This window comes from Onychostoma macrolepis, chromosome 05 (assembly GCF_012432095.1).
Source record: "Onychostoma macrolepis isolate SWU-2019 chromosome 05, ASM1243209v1, whole genome shotgun sequence".
Classification (NCBI taxonomy): Eukaryota; Metazoa; Chordata; class Actinopteri; order Cypriniformes; family Cyprinidae; genus Onychostoma; species Onychostoma macrolepis.
The window spans coordinates 13557846-13579752 of NC_081159.1; the positions used below are offsets into that span (position 1 = coordinate 13557846).

At 36.7% G+C, this 21907-nt stretch overlaps 2 protein-coding genes across 2 annotated transcripts in view; one reads left to right on the forward strand and one right to left on the reverse strand.

Moving 5' to 3' along the window:
* Positions 1–17555, forward strand: part of parp8 (poly (ADP-ribose) polymerase family, member 8) — a 31828-nt gene extending 14273 nt beyond the window's left edge. Inside the window, exons 7-26 of the mRNA XM_058776810.1 lie at positions 1906–2000; positions 3760–3820; positions 3944–4034; positions 4862–4928; positions 5015–5143; positions 8976–9558; positions 10464–10517; positions 10916–11011; positions 11132–11224; positions 11343–11468; positions 11575–11640; positions 12004–12071; positions 12314–12362; positions 13382–13494; positions 14060–14132; positions 14607–14676; positions 14789–14862; positions 14951–15020; positions 15104–15188; positions 15357–17555. Coding sequence (XP_058632793.1) covers positions 1906–2000; positions 3760–3820; positions 3944–4034; positions 4862–4928; positions 5015–5143; positions 8976–9558; positions 10464–10517; positions 10916–11011; positions 11132–11224; positions 11343–11468; positions 11575–11640; positions 12004–12071; positions 12314–12362; positions 13382–13494; positions 14060–14132; positions 14607–14676; positions 14789–14862; positions 14951–15020; positions 15104–15188; positions 15357–15459 — 2166 coding nt within the window. The 3' untranslated portion in view covers positions 15460–17555. The remainder of the gene's footprint in view (positions 1–1905; positions 2001–3759; positions 3821–3943; positions 4035–4861; positions 4929–5014; positions 5144–8975; positions 9559–10463; positions 10518–10915; positions 11012–11131; positions 11225–11342; positions 11469–11574; positions 11641–12003; positions 12072–12313; positions 12363–13381; positions 13495–14059; positions 14133–14606; positions 14677–14788; positions 14863–14950; positions 15021–15103; positions 15189–15356) is intronic.
* Positions 17556–18129: 574 nt separating this feature from the next.
* si:dkey-3h3.3 (uncharacterized protein LOC100144568 homolog) lies at positions 18130–20958 on the reverse strand. The gene is made up of 4 exons (XM_058776318.1): positions 20640–20958; positions 19475–20428; positions 19144–19361; positions 18130–19011 (listed from the first exon to the last, which is right to left on the reverse strand). Exons 1-4 carry the CDS (start codon positions 20652–20654, stop codon positions 18942–18944), a joined length of 1257 nt encoding a protein of 418 aa, XP_058632301.1. The 5' UTR covers positions 20655–20958; the 3' UTR covers positions 18130–18941.
* Positions 20959–21907: the final 949 nt, after the last annotated feature.

Sequence of the window (21907 nt, forward strand, 5' to 3'; positions counted from 1 at the left end):
TCTCTCTGAACTTCAGAACAGCTGGTGAATTTTCTTGATCTCTGTTGTACTAAATATCTAAAAAGACCAAACTACATATATAATTTACATCGATGAAAGCATGATCAATGTATGTAATAGGCCATATTTATTTCCTTTTTATGTAACGACATGTTTTCATAGCAAATTAAGAAATAGTTTGTAACTTCTATGCCACTAGTGTCACCAAATGGAACTACCAAAATGACTGATGATGATTAAATAATCACAAGTTTCCTTGCCACATGTCTTTTAATTAAACAGATAGTCCTGTCCCAAACAAATGTTCAGACTGGTTGAGCCAGTGGTGATGGGCAAGTCTAGAGGCTCAAACAAACAGATCAGTGTGTTTTGATAGTGCCACACGCACACACAGTGTTTACACTTTTCATGGAAATACGAATGACTTGTCTGATAAGTTATTTTAGTATATTACACTGGATTAGAAGAAAGTATTTGAAAATCTAAAAAATACTTTTAAATAAAACAAATAAAAAATACTACACTTTTAAGTTACTCTGTAGTTTCTTTAAAAAAAAGTAGTTTCTTTTCAAATTCACCTTTACTGTTAACTTCTTGCAGCAATTATTACTGAGTAGGTTTGAATGAATATTATTACTCTTGGATGACCTGAAAAATATGGTCTCTGCATTATTTTAAAACACAGCATCTATGTGTCTTTTAATCAGCTCAGCTCAGCATTAGAAAAGGCATCAAGGAAAATAAAATCATTCAATGATAAAAAGTTAGTTAAACCCATGTGACCTTGTATTCTAATAAATACAAAATTTTACCATTCGTAATTCCAATTTCAAAAACTACTAGCCTAAACAAATTAGAAGCAACAACATAAATAGAAAAAATACAAATTAAATAGTGCTTAATCAAATGTAAAATAACATTGTAAAGTCTTCACTAGAGCTACAAAAGTTATTCAGTTAAGAGCAGTGAGTGCAGTTAAGTTGTCTGTTGTTTGACTAACATTGACACACAGCAGCAGGAATCAAGTACGGAATCAATATAATGAAACACATCCTATTTCTTTTTTGACTGTTGGCTTTGACTTAAGACAGCTAACTATGTTTTCGAGGATACACGGCAAGACGGTAATAAGTAAACTTGACATCATTTTGTATGTATTTGTCTGTTCAAGTGAAAGAAAACACAGAAAATGGCACACGAGTGCAGCATTCCAGTTCTCCTTTGAAACTGCTTGAATTTTTAAATTGGCTAGGATTTAAAGCAAGTACAAATGATAAATAATATACAAATTTTGTGACGCAGCATTGGCCTGATCCTTAGCCTTTTTTACAGTGACGATGGGTAATCGAGCAGTCCTTATTGTCCAGCCCTGATAGTGGATGATATATATTAATTGTTAAAAGAGTGCAGAGCAATCAACAGGTTCAAAAGAACATGATTAATGTCTGGAAGCTTGTTTGAATTGCTAAACCTCACGGTCTTCCTCTGAGTACACACTTTCGTGGCGTGATGCCACTTTGACTGTCGTGTCGAAGTCTTCCATGGAGCTTGCCCCAGTGTGGGCTCAGCAGAAGTGCATATAGTGTGCGCAAGAGGGGCGCTCGCGAGCACCCTCCTGAAAGCTAAAGTGACGAATGGGACACCTTATGGTCTCATGGACTTAATGGCCACATTTTTGCCACGACCATTGTACGTCCGTAAGACCGCAAATGCATGTGAAGTCTGCCATTTGGGACAGGGCCATTGTGTAGCCAATAAAAATGCACCTCTAAAGCCTTAAAGGTTAAAACAATCATGAACAGAGAAATTATTGATCAGCTGTCCTTGTGTTTCTTGATTTTTGAATGATTTTGGAACTGGTGCTTCTGTTTATCAACCCTTTGACCTGTGTGTTTATGCGGGCAGGTAAATTATGATGGAGAGCTTCACAAACACCCCCAGCTGGAGGCTGATTTGGCAGCCGTGAGGGACCTATATGGCCATCATGCAGTATCTCTCAGGTATCTGACCTTTTTTTTTTCTTGATGTTGATGTGAGAACATTTTGAAACTTTTGCAAATGAAACTTTTTTTTTTTTTTACACAAAATGAAAAACATTCAATAGTAAAAGTGCAAACATTTCATCAGCTCAGAAAAAAGTATTGTAGAAATTGTGACTTCTTTCTGAAATCCCCCACCCCCAGAGAAGTGTTTTATGGGAAACGACACCGTGAGCAATCATTCTTTAGTGCTCTGGCACTGTTAACCCATTCAAGGACGTTTTCTGCCTGAGCCAGGTCCCATAACCCTCAGGTGGCCAGTTCTCCAATCTGTCATTTGGGGAAATGCTCTGTGATCAACTGAAGGACGGTCTGTGAGAGTCTGAGCGGTTTCAGTTTGATTACAGGCCTGTAATGGTGTAATGATTGCTGTGTTTTTATCCTGACCGAGAGGCTTTCTTTTAGCTAATCTGCTCTGCAATCAATGTTGGAGCAAATTTATAGCAAGAAATAACAAATTTGAAACTGCTGCTTTTAAGAATGCTGTGGACAACAGCAAAAAATGTACATGCTCTTGTTTGTGCTTAAGTCAGATGAAAAGAACTCATGACAGATTGTCAACAAGAATGTGATTCACCCCGCAAAATCTGGCAATCTGAATGGTGTTTCATGCGACGACAGCTATTAAAAGCTTTGTCCTTGAAAGTTTATCTTGTCAAGCTGCTTTTGATAACAGCAGACAGTCAAATGAAAGAGCAGCATAAAAGACTCTATTCATAGCAGCAGAAGTGTGTTTTATATTCGGTCTAGTGTGTGATCTGTGTGATGTGTTTGCTCCGAGTCATGGATGGGAAAACTATTTTGAGTATTTATTCAGCGTTCTGCTTGAAAAATGACCTGGGCTGCTTTTGCTGCAGTCTTTATGAGTAGGGTCACTGACCCACTAAGTGGTTTTGCCTATTCATTGAACTGGATTTTAATGAAAAAGCAAAACTGCTTTTAGGTCATTGCACAACATTTTCGATAAACAACATAACACATCTTAAATGATTCCTTGAAATTGCTCTGATTTTCTTTTACCGTAGTGAATATGTAATTTTGTGTGTTTACATGTGTCTGAACATCTGTGTTTATGTGTGAACATGTGTTTATCGGCTGTATGTAAGCTGTAAAGGGGATTATTATTTCCTCAAACTTTTTGCTTTTGAGACACAGCAACTGCATTTGGGAGTGAGGTGTAACCATGGTAACAGTTAGCCCTGAGCAACGCAACAAACTCATCACAATGGTTTTATGAGAATGAGTGAAGCACAGCAACAGAGCTGGAGCATCAAACTGCATCCTTAGGGCCACACGCTAACCAGTAGCCAAAGCAAATTTGCTTTCAGTCTAATTTCACTCAGTTATTTGCTGATAGATAAAAAAAACAGTCCTGTCTTATTTTTCCTTTTTTCCTTCCAACCCATTTAAAATAGGATGCAAATGACTATTCACGTCAACTTTTAAAGGAGAATGTTTTGTAAGCCGGCTGTATAAACAAAGTGAACTGCTTCATCATGTCTAAATTTGTTGTGAATTCCCTTTCGAATCCTAAAAGCTTTTTGCTTGACTGTCAACAACATATTCTGAGTAATTCTATTCTAGTAATTTTCTAGTCTTTAATGAGTATGTATTTTAAAGCTGCTGTGAATAAAGAATAATCACACTAGCAGGATTTATTGTGTCAAAGATGGAATGTCATAATCACCAAGCCTGAAATTGTATCTACCCCCAAATACAGGGAATATGGTGCAATTGATGATGTGGACATCGACCTACACATTGATGTCACTTTCCTAGATGTAAGTGTTATTGTTCAGTATCTTATTAAAGATAAATGATGATGACCAATGTTTTTTTTATTTTTGTAATTTTTTGTGTGCAAGTTGTAGTGTGTGAAACTGAAATGATGTTTTTGTTCATAGGAGGAGATTGCACTTGCCTGGGATGTGATCCGGAGTGAACCTGTTATTGTGCGGCTTCACTGCTCCCTCACACAGTATCTGAATGGACCAGGTTAGTTCTCTCTTGCTCTCACACACATATACACACACACAAAAATAAACTTTCTGTAATAGAATATTAATCTTATAAACATCTGTAGCCCTTAGTAAGGTTGGATGCCATATTGAATTGAACATGGATGAAAACGAGCCTGTGAGGTATAGACGTACAGTCTTAACAATGGCACACACTGTATAACGATCCTAAATCGTGTAATTTTCACAACTCACATTTTTCAAAACTGTTTCATGGAGTTTTTGTCTACTAAAAAGATTTTGTTGTTAAACAACAGTAGAGTCCATTGAGCGCATTGTTAACTTCAGTCTGTTGCCATGATTCCCAGCCAGGGGTACATAGAACTTTGTTAAATGTATAAAATAGTTAACAACTCTTTAAGAAAATCCTGCAAATCATTTTCTTGTCGACAATATTAGACTCGTTTGGCCAACTTGCCTTGTTAGATGTTTTTATTCTGTGTTCATTTTGCATAAATACAATGTGCCTTGTTGGCGAGAGTCGCCTGATTGTCCTTGCACTGAGCTCTCTTTGTTGATTGGAGATTTGTTCAGAATTACTTGCCTCAAGAACATGGCCACTTCAGTTCAGATTACAGAAGAAAGAGAGAGAAGTCACTTGGACATGGCCGTAATGCCTGCTCTTGTTCTATTTCCAAGATATTGCTCATCACAAGTGGCTCATTTCAGAGTGACCTTCTGTTCTAGTGTTTTAAAAACCTCTGATACGCTTTGATGGCCAAACGTCTGTAGCAAATGGTTACATTATGTGGTACTTTGTTTTGCATTACCTTTCTCATGGAAAATGTCATGTCCTGTTTCCAGTTCCCACTGTTGATGTGTTCCAAGTGTCTTCAAAAGACAGATTTGGACTTGGACATCAGTTGAAAAAGTAAGAAACTACTGGAAAATGTTTTCTAGTCTTATGTAGGGTTTTCTAGTGTCATTAAACTTCATGAGTGTGTCGTCTCTTGGCAGGGTAATGCAAACCTTTGTCACACAGCAGTGGAAGTGTCAGAGCAAAGATAAACTCATCAGCCCACACAGCAAAAAGCAAAATGAGAAGAAGGTGAAGTCTCCCCTGCACATTTTTTCAACTCTACGCAGGTAAGAAAAAAATCACTCAGCTACACCAATACTGGACAGTTTATCAGATACAGGCCAACCCTAGTCCTTAGTTTTATATCCCCCTTTGTAGCTCTTTATACCCAGGATTAAAGAATTCTTCACCAAGAAAATTGGTGAATGTCAACATATTTAACTAACCTCACACATTAAAATGGTTCAACTTTTTCTAGAAATTTGATAATATAAAAAAAAATGATTTATTCCTTTATTTAACCAGGGGGTCATATTGAGACTATAGTCTCTTTTTCAAACGGTCCCTGGCCAAGAAAGGCAACACTTAAAATTTAAATAAAATAAAATAGGGAAAAAGAAACCTCATCAACAACAAACAAAACATACCACATTACATAATGACATAACAGCACCACAAAAACCATAACACAACACCTAACAAAAACAAATGAAATACAACAACAAACAAAATATAACACAAAAATATAACATAATAACCAAGACATCATACAACAAGCAGTATAAAAAGCCACAGGCAAAAAACAAATACAAAACAGTAACCTATATACAGTCACACTTATAGCTGAAGGTTTCTGTGATATATGATTTAAAATCATTAAGTGTAATAAAAGTGCTTAACTTCAACTGTTTCTGCAGAGCATTCCAAGTTGAAGGGGCATTGTAACGGAAAGCAATTTTACCAAATTCAGATTTTACAACAGGTATAATAAAAAGAATGCTATTTTTAGACCTAAGATTGTACCTATTGTTTTCTACAAAAGAGAAGACTCATAAATAAGAGGGCAATAATCCTATCACTGCCTTATAAATAAAGATAAGCCAGTGATGCTGTCTAATAATACTTAGAGTATAGGGACCAGCTCTCAATATTAACTAGTTGCTTATTAGCATGCCTGTTATTAACATGTTAGCTGATTATTAGTACTTATAAAGTACATATTCTGCATGACCATACTCTACATCCCTAATCCTACCTAATACCTAAACTTATGTGTGACCAGAATTTTTTTTCTGTTTTTAGTTATTGCTGTTATTGCTTTGTACATGCTATTACAGAACAGTTTTTCAAACATTGAATCATTATTCTCTGAATACAATGTAACCAGTCTTAACCTTACTCTTAGACTTGTTTGTGTGCTCTTCTGTGGTTCATCTGTTTGACTAGGTTTCTACAATTAAGAAATATTAGGAAAATGTGTCTTGCAAGAAGTAATTGTAATGCCAATATAAGGCTTCTTTTGAATAACCATCTAAAGAGAAGGATGTTTGCCAATCAGCATATACAGTATATAAGGAAATTTAGTGATTATTTTTTCCATACATTTTACATTTGGTGTGATTAGGTTAAACTTATGTCTTCGAGACCAGCATTTATTTAATGCTGAAAAGTGTAGCAAATCTAGCTCAAAAGGGAAATGTATATAAATAATTAAAATTAATTATGATTAATTACAATTATTTATATCGGCTGACAGTAATAACTGTAGCAGAATTAAATTGCTATCAACTGATCTGTTCGTCCATCGAACATTCAGTGTAAGTTCATATCAACTCTAAGAAAGGATATTTCCGTGGCCACAGAAAATACTTTCCTATTAATGCATTAGAGCATGTAGCAAGGGCCAAAATCGTAAAGAGACATTAATTTGGGTCCCACTTTATATTAGGTGGCCTTAACTACTATGTACTTACATTTAAATTAATCATTTGGTACAATGCACTTATTGTGTACATACATGTGTTTACATTGTACTTATATTTTTAAAAATACCTATATGTAATTACATCTGTAATTAACTTCTGTAATTACATTTAGAATTACACTGTTGACCCATCCCTTACACCTTAACCCACCCTTAAACCTATCCATATCACTAAACCTGTCCCTGACCTTACCCGTATCCCACCTCAATAGCAGCAAATGTGTTTTGCAATACAATATGAACACAATAAGTACATTGTACTTATTGTTTGATGTAAGTACATAGTAGTTAAGGCCACCTAATATAAAGTGTGACCTTTATTTGCAAGGCAGAACCAGAAACTCATGTAATCTGTGTACACAACTTTTATTAACTAAACGCTAACACGCATAACTAATCTAAACAAACAAACGAATAAACATACATTCACGCGTACATGCGAAGGGGAGCTAAAGTGGATGAATTAAGCCATTAGAGAAACAGAGAATGCAGTTATGGAAAGAGTCAGTTAACCACCTGGGTAAAACCATCAGCGCCGTTTATAACGGGGTCTATAACTTATACTAAACCTCTGTTTAGTTTAGTTAGATGTACGATACTTGCACTTCCTTGGTCGTTGGTGATTGTCCGGAATGCAGTCTCAGATGAAAAGTCTTGATGGTTTCAAGGTTTTGGACTTGCAATCACGTTCTTCCAGGTTGAAGAGTGATGAATTCCAACAGATGTTATTCTGGCTCGATGGTGATTGGGAGTTCCTTCCCAGGTAGAAAGTGAAAAAGAGCTAAGAAAGAGATCATCTGAGTTGGTTTGGTTGAATGGAAAGTCAAGGCTGCAAGGCCTGGCACAAAAACGTAAGGGTCCAGAAGCGTTCTAGCTCATATCCTCATCTTCTCAGTATCTGAAAAGAACCGCAGACTGGAGGGACGTCACTGATGTGAGAGCTTTATCTGCCATAGAGGTTACATCTATGGGGTGTCAAAGAGCCAATGGTGTCTTGAACTTTTGGAGGGAAAGTTTTACGACTCCTTGTCTCTGAGCATGGTAATTTGCAAGGGGTTGGATTGGAACTTTGATATACAAATTATTAAAGATTCTTAGAACACTTGTATGTTGCATAGGTATCAACATATAATATACACATTTAGATCATCCGAAGACGAATTGATAGAGACCAAACATGGTACAATTAAAGTGATATTAACAAGTGATCTATCATAAACATGTATAAAACAGTATACAATACACAAAAACATATACAAGAACAGTAATAATATACACAATGCTTGTTCGTTCAAAGAATGGTTTTCCTATGAATTAATTAGAGAAGAGTCCATTTTCCTAAGGGGAAATTAAGTGAGTGTTTCTCTGCCCGCATTCCTTTGAGCAATAAAACTAGTGTTATCAGATCGGTTGCCATGGAACTGGGGGACTGAAGTCATTGACAGACATACTGGCACCCAGTATGTGTATTGGGTGAGGGGTCTGTGACTATTTGTTAAGCTAATAACTAATTGATTTGTTAAATCAAATGCAAAATTGTGTCTAATTGGTCCAAATGCTACACAAGTGTGCCAGCTTCATAGTCTCTAAATGTATTAGACAAGCTGGAGATATAAGAGCTGAAATACTCTAATGAATGACCCTATGATGAGTCAGTGGTTGCTTATCAAACTGTTGGAACTGCTGACACAAATCTGATGTTTCACTGAATTGGAAAGACTCCAAGACTCCCTGATGAAATTGACTTTGTAGCCATGGGTTTGGCGTTTTAAAACTATAAAGAGGAAATCTTACCTGAATGTCTTTACCTGTGTGTGTGTTCTTTTTAAATGAATAATAAAATGATCCAGAAATGAAATTTAAGATGCAGAAAAAACGGTGAAGCAATTTGTCAACAATGCTTAAAGCTTTGTATCTCATTAACTCCGGCACAACCTACTGTAATTCATTAGTGCAAGAAATGCACATTTCCACTGCGAACTATACAGACCTCAACATGAAAAATTAAATGGTGTGAATCAGCCAATGAAGCATTCTGAAATGTGCAGAATTTGCACAAGCGTAATTGCACAACATCTTTCTGTGTTCCTTAATTCATGTTGTTTGATTAATGTGCTGTGCTTGTGCAAACTCAGATCCCCCAGCTACCCTCCTCCTGGCTGTGTGAAGAGCAAAAAGAAGCTCAAACCTGAGCAGGATTGCATGTCAAAATCCCACCGTCTGTTACGGCGAACATGCTCAAGCACGGTGAAGCCAGAAATGGATGGCTGCGTCGGCAAGTCGCACAAGCTCCTGGGCCATTCTCTCTCCAGTGACCCTCGGATGGAGCAACATCAGCCCCTCAAGCAGCCCCACCGGTTGCTGCCGAGGCCCTGCTCGACCGCAGTTAAACCGGAGGACTGTACGCCACTGCGGCCTCATAAACTGTCGCCGCGGTCGAGTGCGGCAGAGCCTCGCTGTGAACACGCTGCTGGCAGTAGCGATGGCGGTGCTTTGAAGCCCCACCGGCTCCTGGGCCGCTCCTGCTCGGGCAGCGTGCGGACTGAAGAGCTGGATGGCCTGAAGCACCACCACCGTCTGCTTAGCAGGTCCTACTCCAGCAGCACCAAGATGGGCAAAAGCGACATCTTTAAAGAGCCTGTCACGGAGAGCAGACGCCTCTCCCTTACCTCAGGGCTAATCGGCATCCTGGCCCCATCACTCTCTTCCACACCTCAGGTAAGGTTGTTTCCCAGAGGCTGCTTGGGATTTTGTCGTATGAAAATAGTTCCTTGAGATTACATCATAAATTAGACACTTGATTGTGTGTTTTGGATATGAAAGTATTATTTAAAGGGCACCTATTAGACCCCTTTTTACAAGATTTAATATAAGTCTCAGGTGTCCCCAGAATGTGTCTGTGAAGTTTAGCTAAAAATACCCCACAGATCATTTATTATATAATTTTCAAAAATGCCCATTTTGAGTGGAAGCAGAAACACGCTGTTTTTGTGCATGTATCTTTAAATGCAAATGAGGTGCTACTCCCCGCCCCCTTTTCCAGAATAGAGTGCCTTTACAGCTTCTATCTCAGATACTCTGCCAAAAAATATCTGTTTGGTTTTGATTGTCTATCGTGCTGAAATCATGCGTTTTAAAGCCATTTCAGTCTAAACTTATGATATATGGTTTTCTGAGCACACACATTCTGTGAACGGCTTGATCTGAGACACTGCTTATGATTTATGGGGATTAAAAAATAGGAGTGGGTGGATTTTTATCATTAAAGAATAGTTGTGTACACACTGCCAACAAACATTTATGATCAAACAACATGTAAAAGTGAATTTTGTATAATAGGTGCCCTTTAAAATAATTTATTTACTGCAAAAATAAAACTGTGAACAATTTCACAGTTAATTTCTCCAACAGGCAGAGATGAGAGAGTTTAACAGGTTGAGGACAGGGCGATTTATTTAAAAAATGCTCTTGCAGAGAGATAAATTCAGTAGTTGAAATATTTTTTTTCCCACAAGTGTAATTTTTGGCGTGAGGCATTGAAAACAACTTTGTGTATTTGGCTTGAGAATTTGGTTTGGAATTTAGAGGGAGTTCAAACTTTTTTTTTCTGTTTCCTCGAGTAGCCAAACATCGGAGCCAAATCCATTCCAGTCAGAGACAGAGGCTTCCTTGTTCAGGTAAAAAAAAATAATAATAAAAACTACACTTCCACCTTTGCCTTAATTCATTAAAAAGCAGTATTTGGGGTCTGATTAATACAACTCTTTTACTTGCAAATACATGCAAAATCCTTTCCTGAAGCAAACTGAGCTTGAGGGCATGTGTTTGGTTGCAGTAGTTGACATTCTCCAGTCATTAGTATTATTATGACCAAAACTGAATGTGCAAGAAACATTTCAGGAAACATTCCTTTCAAATGATACAGACATGATGAAAATATATTCTTTTTTTTAGTGAACTGTCCTTTTAATTTGTATTAGGGTTTTGGTGGAGCTCTTCTAGCAGCTGCTGATGTTGTATTACTATTATAGAGGGGAGAAATGTTACCTAATGGATGCTGTATGTGTAATTGCAGACTATGGAGTATGCAGAGCAGCGTATCCCTGTCCTGAACGAGTTCTGTGTGGTCTGCGATGAACCTCACGTGTTCCAAAATGGACCAATGCTCAGAGTGAGTCTGTTTGCTCTTACTAGCAATCTTGGATTGACAGATGGTGTGAATTCTTTGCATTGATTCTGGATTACTAATAACATTTCACTTCTAATGATCTTGTTTATATGTGTCCTACAGCCCACAGTGTGTGAGAGAGAGTTATGTGTATTCGCCTTCCAGACGTTAGGGGTCATGAATGAGGCTGCTGATGAGATTGCCACTGGTGCTCAGGTACACAAACAAACAAACAAACAAACAAAATAGACATACTTGACTGTAAGCACTCATATAGTCATTCTGCACAGATGTTTCTAACCAAATGGCGTACAATTTCTGTTTGTGATTACAGGTAGTAGACCTACTTGTCTCCATGTGCCGATCTGCACTGGAGTCTCCGAGGAAAGTTGTCATTTTTGAGCCATATCCCTCTGTGGTGGATCCCAATGACTCACAAGCACTTGCCTTCAACCCCAGGGTACTTAAAACACTAAGAGCATTTAACTTTAGCTTGACCTGTCTCTTTAGTGTAATCCTGCTATTCAGAAAGGAATATTACATTGATTGTTTGAGTTCTTCTTCAGAAAAAGGACTATGACCGAGTGATGAGAGCACTTGACAGTATCGCATCTATCAGAGAAATGACCCAGGTATCAAGTAGAATTTTACAACAAGAGCATGTTTTTTTCTGTGATTATGTTGTTTTGAAGACCATCAGTCAATTAAAATTGTGGTTTTAATAAAATAAAAATACGATATAAATGATTTAGAAATATTACAATGCATTTTTATAATCATTTATTATACTATTTAATCTAATGTAATATTTCATAAATGAATCATGTATAAAAGTATAATAAATTAATGCATTAAATGGACAGCCCTAGTCGTTTACAATCCCTATATCACGTGTAGCATACGACTTCAGAGAAATCATCCAATGCTTTATAGCTCATTTATAAGTCTTGACAGAATGCAATAACATGTTGACCATTGACATGTCCTCTGCACAGGCTCCATACCTAGAGATAAAGAAACAAATGGACAAGCATGATCCCCTGGCTCACCCACTGCTGCAGTGGTATGACAGAATGACATTTCAGTCATTATCTACTCCTCTCCTGCATTTTAACGATGTGTAAATGTGATGGTGAGCTCTCCTAACAGCTCCGATTACATAGTCTTGGAGAGTGTGTTCATCCATCTTTATGATCATGTGATGAGCTATTACTCATATATTGAAATACATCTATAGTCCTGCAGTGGAGGGTTGTAAACCTAATGGGGAATATGATGTGATTAATAAATCCATTTTCTTTACAGGGTGATTTCCAGTAACAGATCACACATAGTGAAGCTTCCTGTTACTAGAGTAAGTCTTCTTGTATCTATCTTATTAAGCATTTGTAACGATGTCCCTGAATATTTCTCCTATCAAATGTGACAAGACTGTGTCTAGATTAAGATGATCAGGATTAGACTTGGGCTGATAGATCTTGAAGATGTCTACGATCTGCTTCTCAAGCAAATCATAGAGCTCATGATCTTTTATGTCCTCATAATAATGTTAAAACTACAGCAATGACTGCCTACTAGTAGATGACTGTGGCTGGTCAAATTATATCACACGTCTCTATCATGTCTTTTATGCGTGGTGCGTATTTAAAAAAACAACTCAAAGTGAGCTAGCAGTAGTAGTGCAATAAATCAAATTTTAGGGTCAGGTTTTTCAACGTCCAAATAAGTCCAATTATGTAATGTGACTTGTAAAATGCAGTCTACTGTGGGATATGCTTTATTTTAAAAAGAGTTATTAAAAGCACATTGGGAAAGAGCCTGTTCCTTAGATCTGTGCATTCTACCTTAAGGAGACAGCATCCTAATAAACCTTCTCCTGTCTGTGTCATTAATGTTAATCAAAGAACAAAAGACAGAGAAAATCACTCACTGCTCTGACTAAATCACTGTATAATTTTAATAAGAATCAGTGTATATTTGTTTCATACAGTGATGCAGTGTTTTAAAGTTTAGGCTTTAATGTCCATTTTGTTTGTTTAGTGCGATACAGTGTTGTTCAAACAGATAAGCCATTGGCTTTTTCCAGTCTGGATATCCTCAATAGTACATCTCAAAATTGGGAAGATCGTGGTTTTGTGCGATAAGAATGCGATTTGATGTTCTGGGAAGTTCGCCCATCCTTAGGTTAGACTAACTGGCATCACCTCCCTAAGAGAACCATGACTCCTTTAGAAACCATCTTTCAGTTGTTCTGTATTCCTGAAAAGTTTTAAATTCAGAGGAACTTTTCAATATCTCAGTCTCAAGCAGAGAAAATGATTAAGGCTTAACATCTCAAGTGTATGCTCTTACATTTTGTTTTTCTCACAACAGCAACTGAAGTTCATGCACACACCCCATCAGTTCCTCCTGCTCAGCAGTCCGCCAGCCAAAGAATCCAACTTTAGAGCTGCCAAAGGACTCTTTGGGAGTACCTTTGCTTTCCAGTGAGTTCCATTTTAAACACCCAATACAGCATTTACCTACGAAACTTCAAATCTGACCCACATCATTACAAATGAATAATTAGGGTACAACAAGGAAAATGTGTTTTATCTGGTCTCTAAGTATATTACAGTATCTGTCCATTCTTGTTTTGTGTGCATTGTGAATCAGGCAGTCTGTGAATGGTCTGTGGGTGTGCTGAACAAATGTTGTAGCCTGGTTTTCACTGCAAGACATAACAGAAAAGCAATAATTTCTTACTTCAAATGCTTTATGGCATTGTGATTATGTCCACTAATAATAAATATTCTAAATTTGGAAGTACATTTCATTGTCACAATAAAAGGAAACCAGTTCCAGCTGTCTTAACTAGTTCAGTTGTTATTCAACTGTGCAGCAAGCTGTATTTGGAAGGAGTCACAGAATTCAAATCTGTCTTTTGCACAAGTCTAATTAAAACCACAGCTGTACACGCGTCAAGCCTCTTGCTGAATTGAGAACACTGGTTGTTGAATTTCCAGTTTTAAAAAGACAAACCGACTGGCTCTTGCTCCCTCTCTCTTTCAGTGGATCACACATAGAAAACTGGCACTCCATTTTGAGGAATGGTTTGGTCGTGGCATCAAACACGAGGCTTCAGGTACTTGCATTTAATTATGATGCAGATGCATTATCCACGGTGTCTGGTTCTTTAAAGAGACCGATCATAAAAAGGGTTGAGGGGAAAGATGTTTTTTTTTATAGAAAACAAGCTGAGATGAAGTGTGGATGAAGCTGTTTTTTTTTTTTATAGTGGAAATAAATGCAGTAAGATGTAATAGTGTATACATACATGCATAATGCATTATGTAAACCTCTTAAACATCTGAGAAGACTGATGTACACTAAACTTTTTACACCACATCTCTAAATTTATGTAAGAAGGAACTTAAGAGGTTTATTCACTGGATGTTTCTTACAACAAAATATAAAACTAAATATAAAGTCTTTAAATCCAGTTGAGTTCTGTATGTGGTTACTGGGTATTTCTGCAAACATAGTTCACCTCTTGAGAAGTAAAACAGTTTGCAGTGATTTAACTCAATGCCATACTGAATCATTGTTTTGTTTGCAGCTACATGGCGCTATCTATGGGATTGGAATATATCTCAGTCCATTATCAAGCATATCCTTTGGCTACTCAGGTCTTAAAACTTTTATGTTTTAAAACTGTATTTTCTACATAAATATGCAAAAAATGTAAGAACATGTTACGTGTATAATTGCTTGACATAACTGTGGCTTTTTGTGGAACAGGGATGAATAAAAAACAGCAGAAAGTTGCTTCAAAAGATGAAACTGCTGCCAACAAGTCCAATATTAATTTGCAGGTATTTAGTTTTTTTTCCACAATCACCTGACAGTCATTATTAGAATGCCTGTAGGATATGATCCACATTTTTCTGTTTTTGCTTTCAGTCACAGAAGAAAGGTCAGAACCCACAGTTTCTGCAGAGCCGCAACCTGAAATGCATAGCCTTATGTGAAGGTACACATTTAACAAAGATTTATACCATCATCTGCAATCTTTATCATGTTAATAATCACTTCTTTTTTATATATATATAACAGTTATTACATCTCCAGACCTGCACAAGCATGGGGACATCTGGGTAGTTCCAAATACAGATCATGTCTGCACACGTTTTTTCTTTGTGTAAGTACATTCATGTCTATTTCAGCACTCACTGACTGTGTATTTCACATATTGAATGCATTCATTCCATCAGATCATAAAAAAGCCGAATTTGTTAATAGCAGAAGTACTGAACTTAAATTGATCTGAAAGTCTACTTCTGTTTTTATTTTATTTTTTGCTAACTAGTTATGAGGACGGACAGGTAGGTGACACAAGTATAAACACACAGGACCCTGGCATTCATAGGGAGATCCTGCGAGTCATCGGCAATCAAACGGCTACTGGATGAAAGAGTTTGAACACAATACTGCTGCCTTGACCTCTTTCCCAAAGCTGGACATTTGAGCGTAGGAGGCCAATTCCACATGTATTTTTGGTAACCACAAATACACACACAAAAAACAAGAAGCATATTCGCAGTGTTCAGAATACACTATTTCTACTGTTCCCCTGGGATACATGCATATTTACACTGGCTATTCAAACTATTACCATTTTGCTAAGTTTATAAATACAAGGTACATTTTGAAAGAGCATGGTATGTCTCTCAGTTCAACAGATAGACTACTTATTTTTTGTAAAGAATACAAAAAATGAAACACTTTGAAGAATACAGTATTTTGAGACTTTCCTGGAGAAAATACAATATTCCTGTGAGGATATGCGCCATCTGACCTTGTTTACTAAGAGTTGTACTTGTTAAAGTACATTAATTTGTGTATACAAAAGGTGTCTACTGTATATGCACTTTATTTTTCTTAATGTATGATAGTTGTTTCAAACTTCCATATAATCTTAAATGCCTTTGAAAGACAGACGTATTTATTGTTTGACAGTGCTGAACACAAACGATGCTGACTGCATTTACAGCTGATGGAGAGCTTTGACGAGTGTAGTTTAAAAACAAAATCCCTGTGCTACAGCTAATATTTTCTGCTACTTTAAAGTAGCTGTCAGTTTACAATTTCTAAAGGCCTCAGTTTAAAATTTGCCCAGATGTACTGAACCTGCCACTTCATTAACATCGTCACTTTAAACGTACAGTATTGCTGTAACGTTTTCATTTATGAGTGACTATACCAAGTATGAAAAAAGTAAGATTAAAAATACAAAAAAATGGAAAGACTTTATATATTCGGCAGCGACAACTAAACATAAGATGCATGCTGCTTTCCTTAAGTTTTCAGATTTTTTGATAATGGACAAAAATCGGCACCCAATTGTAAAATGTCTTTGAATATTTCAATATAAATCTTTTTTGTAAGGTGATTTTAAGGCAGAATAAGTGTTTGCTGCTTGTTGTTTATACATTGTAATGTATTAACAGAAGGTTCAAATGTGTGAGTATTCTGTTCAATTTTTGCAATTCTTTATAGTGATGTTTAGACACCTGTGTGGTTGTTAACTTTACTTTCGAAACATTAAATTTTTCGATCATTGAAATCACTAAATCTTTTTTTGAGAATGATCACCCAATATAGGTATTAGGAATATGTGCATAAAGGTGGCGCGTTTGGTTAAAATTAATTAAATTGTATTAAAAATACTATACGAGGAAATGCAACTTTTACATAAAGTCAAGATGTAGCACCACAACGCTTTTTTTCTCACTTATGGGCAGAATTATAGGTTTTATTAAAATATGGGCACATTAAATATGTGGTACTGGCTATTTTGTGTGGAGAAAAGTATTTTGTATTTTTCCATGGGACTCTGAAATACTGGTAAATTCACATGATGTTCACTTGCAATATATTCCATTGACTCCATTATAGTTTCAATTGAATGGCAACAACTTAATATTACATTAAATCTAAAGTGAAAGTTTACGTAGTCATTACGCATTGTCAAGTTTGTCATTACTAAAAAACGATGTAAATCAGATTCATTTGATTGATTCTTCTTTCAAATCCACTATCTATAATCAGTTAATAAATATTGTTTAAATATCTTTCAAGGATTAAGATGGGGGTAGTTCTTACATGCATGTACACTCATAACTGTTGCAAAATATTTAACAGCAACTTTTTGTTTGTTTATATTTTTCATTGTGATGGGCCATGTTCATATGTGATAGGTCTATTTGTATAGTTTTGTACATTTTCCGCACAATTTGGTAAAAAAAAAAAAAAAGGATCATGCTACATAGCATTTGGTGCCTTATCGATAAGGATTTAATGGCAAACATGACAGTACTGTCATATATGAAAATACTGTATATAGTGTAAATAATGCCACAGCAACATGGAGGCCAAATATTTTCTGTAGTACGTTTTTACTTTTTCCTTATTTTGCGAACGGATCAAGCTTTTTGGCTTTTTACAAGTTATGGAAATAGTAGCTTATGTATCTGTTTATGTTCATTAAATTCAGATTTGCCAATAATTCAGACATTTTTGTCTTTTTTCTTTCTAACTGAAATCACATGTAAAACCCTAAATACTGCAGAATACCAGTACATGCACAGCAGTTTCAGCCTTATTAGCCTCACTCACCTTTGATCCAGACCCATACGCAAGAGCCATTCCTTTTTGTTACAACCATGAAACACCTGGTCCAGTGCACAACAAACAACTTCAAAATGGCTGCTGACAGCATTAAGGTGTAGTCAAAATATGTTTATGAGGGAGGGGAAAAGCAGTGTATGGTGATTTTGTATAAAGTTGTAGAATAGATCAGCCATTTCATCAAGTGTCTGTCCTCTAAAGCACAAATACAAATTATTCCAGTGTTCCTATTGCTGTGTTTTTTTCATAAAATGTAATATGTTACTAATTTAGCTGTACCTCTGTAAATCTGTGCTAGAACAGGCTAATAATTGACTCAAGTTGGCCAAAAGCCAGGACACTTGGGCTAGGTAAGTCATCGATTATTATTATTATTATTTGATGCCTAAATACCAGTAAATCTTTCTGCAATGTAGCATCTTTCTGAGAGAGGAAAAAAAAACAATACTTGATAAAGAAGCATTTGAATTTAATTAATGAAGTTCATGTACACTTTTGCATCTTTCATCCACGTTTTAATACTTCAACCCACCAAAATCAAAACAAAGGTAAACAAATGACCCAGAGGAAAAAAATCAGTTAATATTAATAAGCCTGATACCAATGGGAATGGTTTAGTGTTACTAAAATGACTTCTTGGTTTGATTAAAGTTTCTCTTGAACACTGGTTGTATTGCTGAGGTTTTTTTTTGTTTTGTTTTTTTGCTGCTGAGGCTTTATGGTGACTTTCTATACACTTAATTTTACTGCATGTTCATCCATTAAAAAAAACAAAAATCTAATCACAATATAATATAGCAATGATTATTTTTAAAGTAAAACTGATTTCTGTTGATGTGATCCTCTATCATATTGACATGAAACTATAAGGTTTACATTAGAAGCACAAACAAGATATACTGCATACATAACATAGTATTACTAGATTTTCTTAGGGTCATTTTGAAAATGCAGTCATATGTGATGCTGCGAAAGACATTAAAGCAATGGTCAAACATCTCCGTGTAAAAACAGTGTTAAAACAATGAAAAGGTAGCGCAGTGGAATGCAAAAATGCACTGAATGGCCCTTAACTCTGTTTCTATTATACTGCTTCATGAGATTTGTACATTCAAAACTGTGTTAAACATTAAGAAAGAAAAGTGCTGTACCTTGATTAGTGATCACAAGACTGCAATATTACTTTATAATTGTCCTTGTTTTTAATATGACTACTGGTTGTAATAATAGTGTTACCACTGATCACAAGGTTCAGACTGTACAATTAATCAATTCCTTTTGCTTTCAGTTCATCTTGTACTCGTTTCAGGTAGTCTGGATCTGGGTAACCATAACTACAAAGAAGAAAACATCATTACAACACTTATGATAACAACTGTAAATTAAACAGAGCTAAGAATAAAAGGGCTTGTCTCAGAGAAGGCAACCACCCAAAAATGATGACAACGTCCAAACTGTGTACTCACCTGGTTGGCCCTCCATAACGAGAGGTCTTATGGTGAATGTCATTCCAGGTCACCACATTGTTCTGTCCAGTGGTAGATGAGCGTCCAATGGTGAAAGTGAGTCGCTGGCCAAATGCCCTCTGCAGAAGCTTCAGTACCTTATTCCCCTCTTTTGAGTCAGGGAGGTAAGCTATGCGGGACACACCCTGGTACGGCATGCCTGGGTTTGGGTGTTCATCCTGCAGAGTACGAAGTAATCAAAAGGCAACATTTCAACTGTGTAAATGATTGTTGTTTTAACGAACAGCTTAAAGCAGAAGAATGTCTAACACTTAATTGCATTTGTACTCACCCCTTGACGTCCACTCGGTATATGGTAACTAATTATGATTGTACCATATTTTTCATATCCAGGTAGAGAGGACCTGTCCGATGAGACAGTCATGCTCCCTCCCTTTGGTTGCGTCCCTGTAAGATTGCCGTATATCTCTCCGCATATCGGACAAGTTGGTTTCACCTGGAAAGCTCTCTCCAAACAGTCTTTACAAAATCTGTGTTTACATTTAGGCAAGGCTGTGGATTCAGATGCCTTGAGTGTTTCCAAACAAATTGGACACGTCTCATCTTTGGCTTGGTCTATTGATTTCTGTTGTTTCACAGTTTGCTTGTAAGGTGTGTCATTGACTTTTGTTTCATTTGGGGTTTGGTAGTGTGAATGTGTCCATGTACTCCCATTCGAAAATGTCTCAAATCTTTCAAGGCTAATGAAGTTGCCAGTCAGTTGCAATTGCCTTTCATCTTTATGAGTGATTAGGAGTTCTGGAAATTCTGCTTGGCAACGCACAATAATTCCTCGACTGTAATCGTATGTCCTGGTTTGCAGCCCCGTTGCAATCTTTTGATATAATGTTATAAACTGTTCTCGTGCAAACTGAGCGTGAATGCTCTTACCAGATGGAGACATAGGCCTAAAGGTCACACATCTATGGTCTCGCATCATGATAACTGCATTCCTTTTTTTAATTATGTCAAGTTCCTTGGATTTAATATTTTCAATGTAATCCATAACAATGCCATCAACCTTAACTGTTTCGACTAGGGAGTTACTTTGAGCTGGTCTCTCTTGTCTTAGATACCTACTTTCATCACGTGTTGTTTGCACAATTATAGTCCTATACCTATCTTCAGCCTCTCGAAACGACCCGCTGGCAACACCATTCACATCTTCATGTTTGTGTTTCACAGTCTTGCTTTTGCTTGAATCTGAATTTGGCAGGTGTAACGTTAGTCTCACTGCAGTCAGTATCTGCAATGAATTCGAAAATAATAACCATAGCTGGTTTATTAACAGGGTATCTGCATTTGTTTTAAAATAAGGACTTTTTTTCAAGAACTGACAGCTTACGTCTAAAGACACTAATAAACAGCAAAAGTAGCAAGTACGTAGTTTAACTAACTCCTGACATTAAATCCTTAAATAATAAATAATATCGTTGACAGGGTTTTAGCAAACTCACCTGTGGCAGGCTCATCTCTATCTCCACCGATGGCGTCGTTCAGTTGTCAGGGAAATCAAAACAATATCAAGTGGGAACAAAACTAGTCAAGACCTACCGTAACCGTCAAGAAGTTTGTTTCAGTAAAAAGGTAACGTTATCAAAAGAGTAGTACAAGTTGAAGCGCTTTTTGTTTGGTCCAATATATCATCACAGTGTCACTCAGAAAACTGTTAACACTTTTTGAATGTACACAAGCTGCAGTTTGTTTCACTTTTTCAAGCAGGAAGTAATCCGTATCGGGTTGCCAGGTCCTCGGGAAAAAAAAAAACAGCCCAATGCCGCCTCAAAACCCGCCCAAAAGGAATAAAAACTACCCTATTTGCCCCCGGCCAGAGTTAACAGACGCGGGTGTCAAAAACAACATTTTGCAGTTAGGGTTTAGTATTATAAAGACAAGGTTTTCAAATATTTAAAAAAATAAAGTAGGTAATTCTACTCACTGAACATAATAATTTATCGGCTACACTGGCCCGTATATTTATTGAAACGACAATATAGGCAAGATCAGTGGAGTAAACTGCACGTGCCAGGAATTTAGAATCAGAATCTGTATTGACTGAATCAAGCGCTAGAAGTAATATGTTTACATTTTCCCGAGTTAAGTAGGCTAGTTGAACAAAATGCTGCAAATGAGAGCCATTTAGAAAATAGTCCATACTGATTGTAATAATATCAAAAGTAGTGTAGCCAACTTTTAATGAAGTAAACAGTTGCAGTGAAAATGTATGCATTCCTCATTGAGTATACTCACTAATAATAAAATAGAAAAACATTTACACCACAAGAGGGAGTTAGAGGGCCATTCAGGTACAAAGACCTTATTCCAACAGGAATAATATATGTCCTACTCTCCTTCCCAGTGATCAAGTGATCTTCCTCTCTTGTGAACTTGGGAATCACTAGACTCTGCTGTGCCTGAGTAAAATTTTGCATATTATTTTTATCTGACAAAAGAGATTAGTGTATGCTCACCTGAAAATACTTATGCCTGTCAAATTTAGCTCACCTGTGATGGACTGGTCATCTGTCTGGGGTGTCCTGCGACCCTATGGAGGACAAGCAGTCTGGAGAATAGATAGATGGATGGATCACCACCATCCATCACCACTCCCACCCTAAGTCCATTCACATTTTATTTTAAAAGGGTCCTGTTATTCACCTTTTGACAAGATGTAAAATAAGTCTCAGGTGTCGCCAGAATGTGTATATGGGTAGTTGACATATGG

Coding starts and splice junctions, on each gene's coding strand:
- si:dkey-3h3.3 (XM_058776318.1), bottom strand. Junction 19,362..19,474: donor TACCGAGTGGACGTCAAGGG/GTGAGTACAAAT, acceptor CGTACTCTGCAG/GATGAACACCCAAACCCAGG. Junction 19,012..19,143: donor CGTTATGGAGGGCCAACCAG/GTGAGTACACAG, acceptor TCTTCTTTGTAG/TTATGGTTACCCAGATCCAG.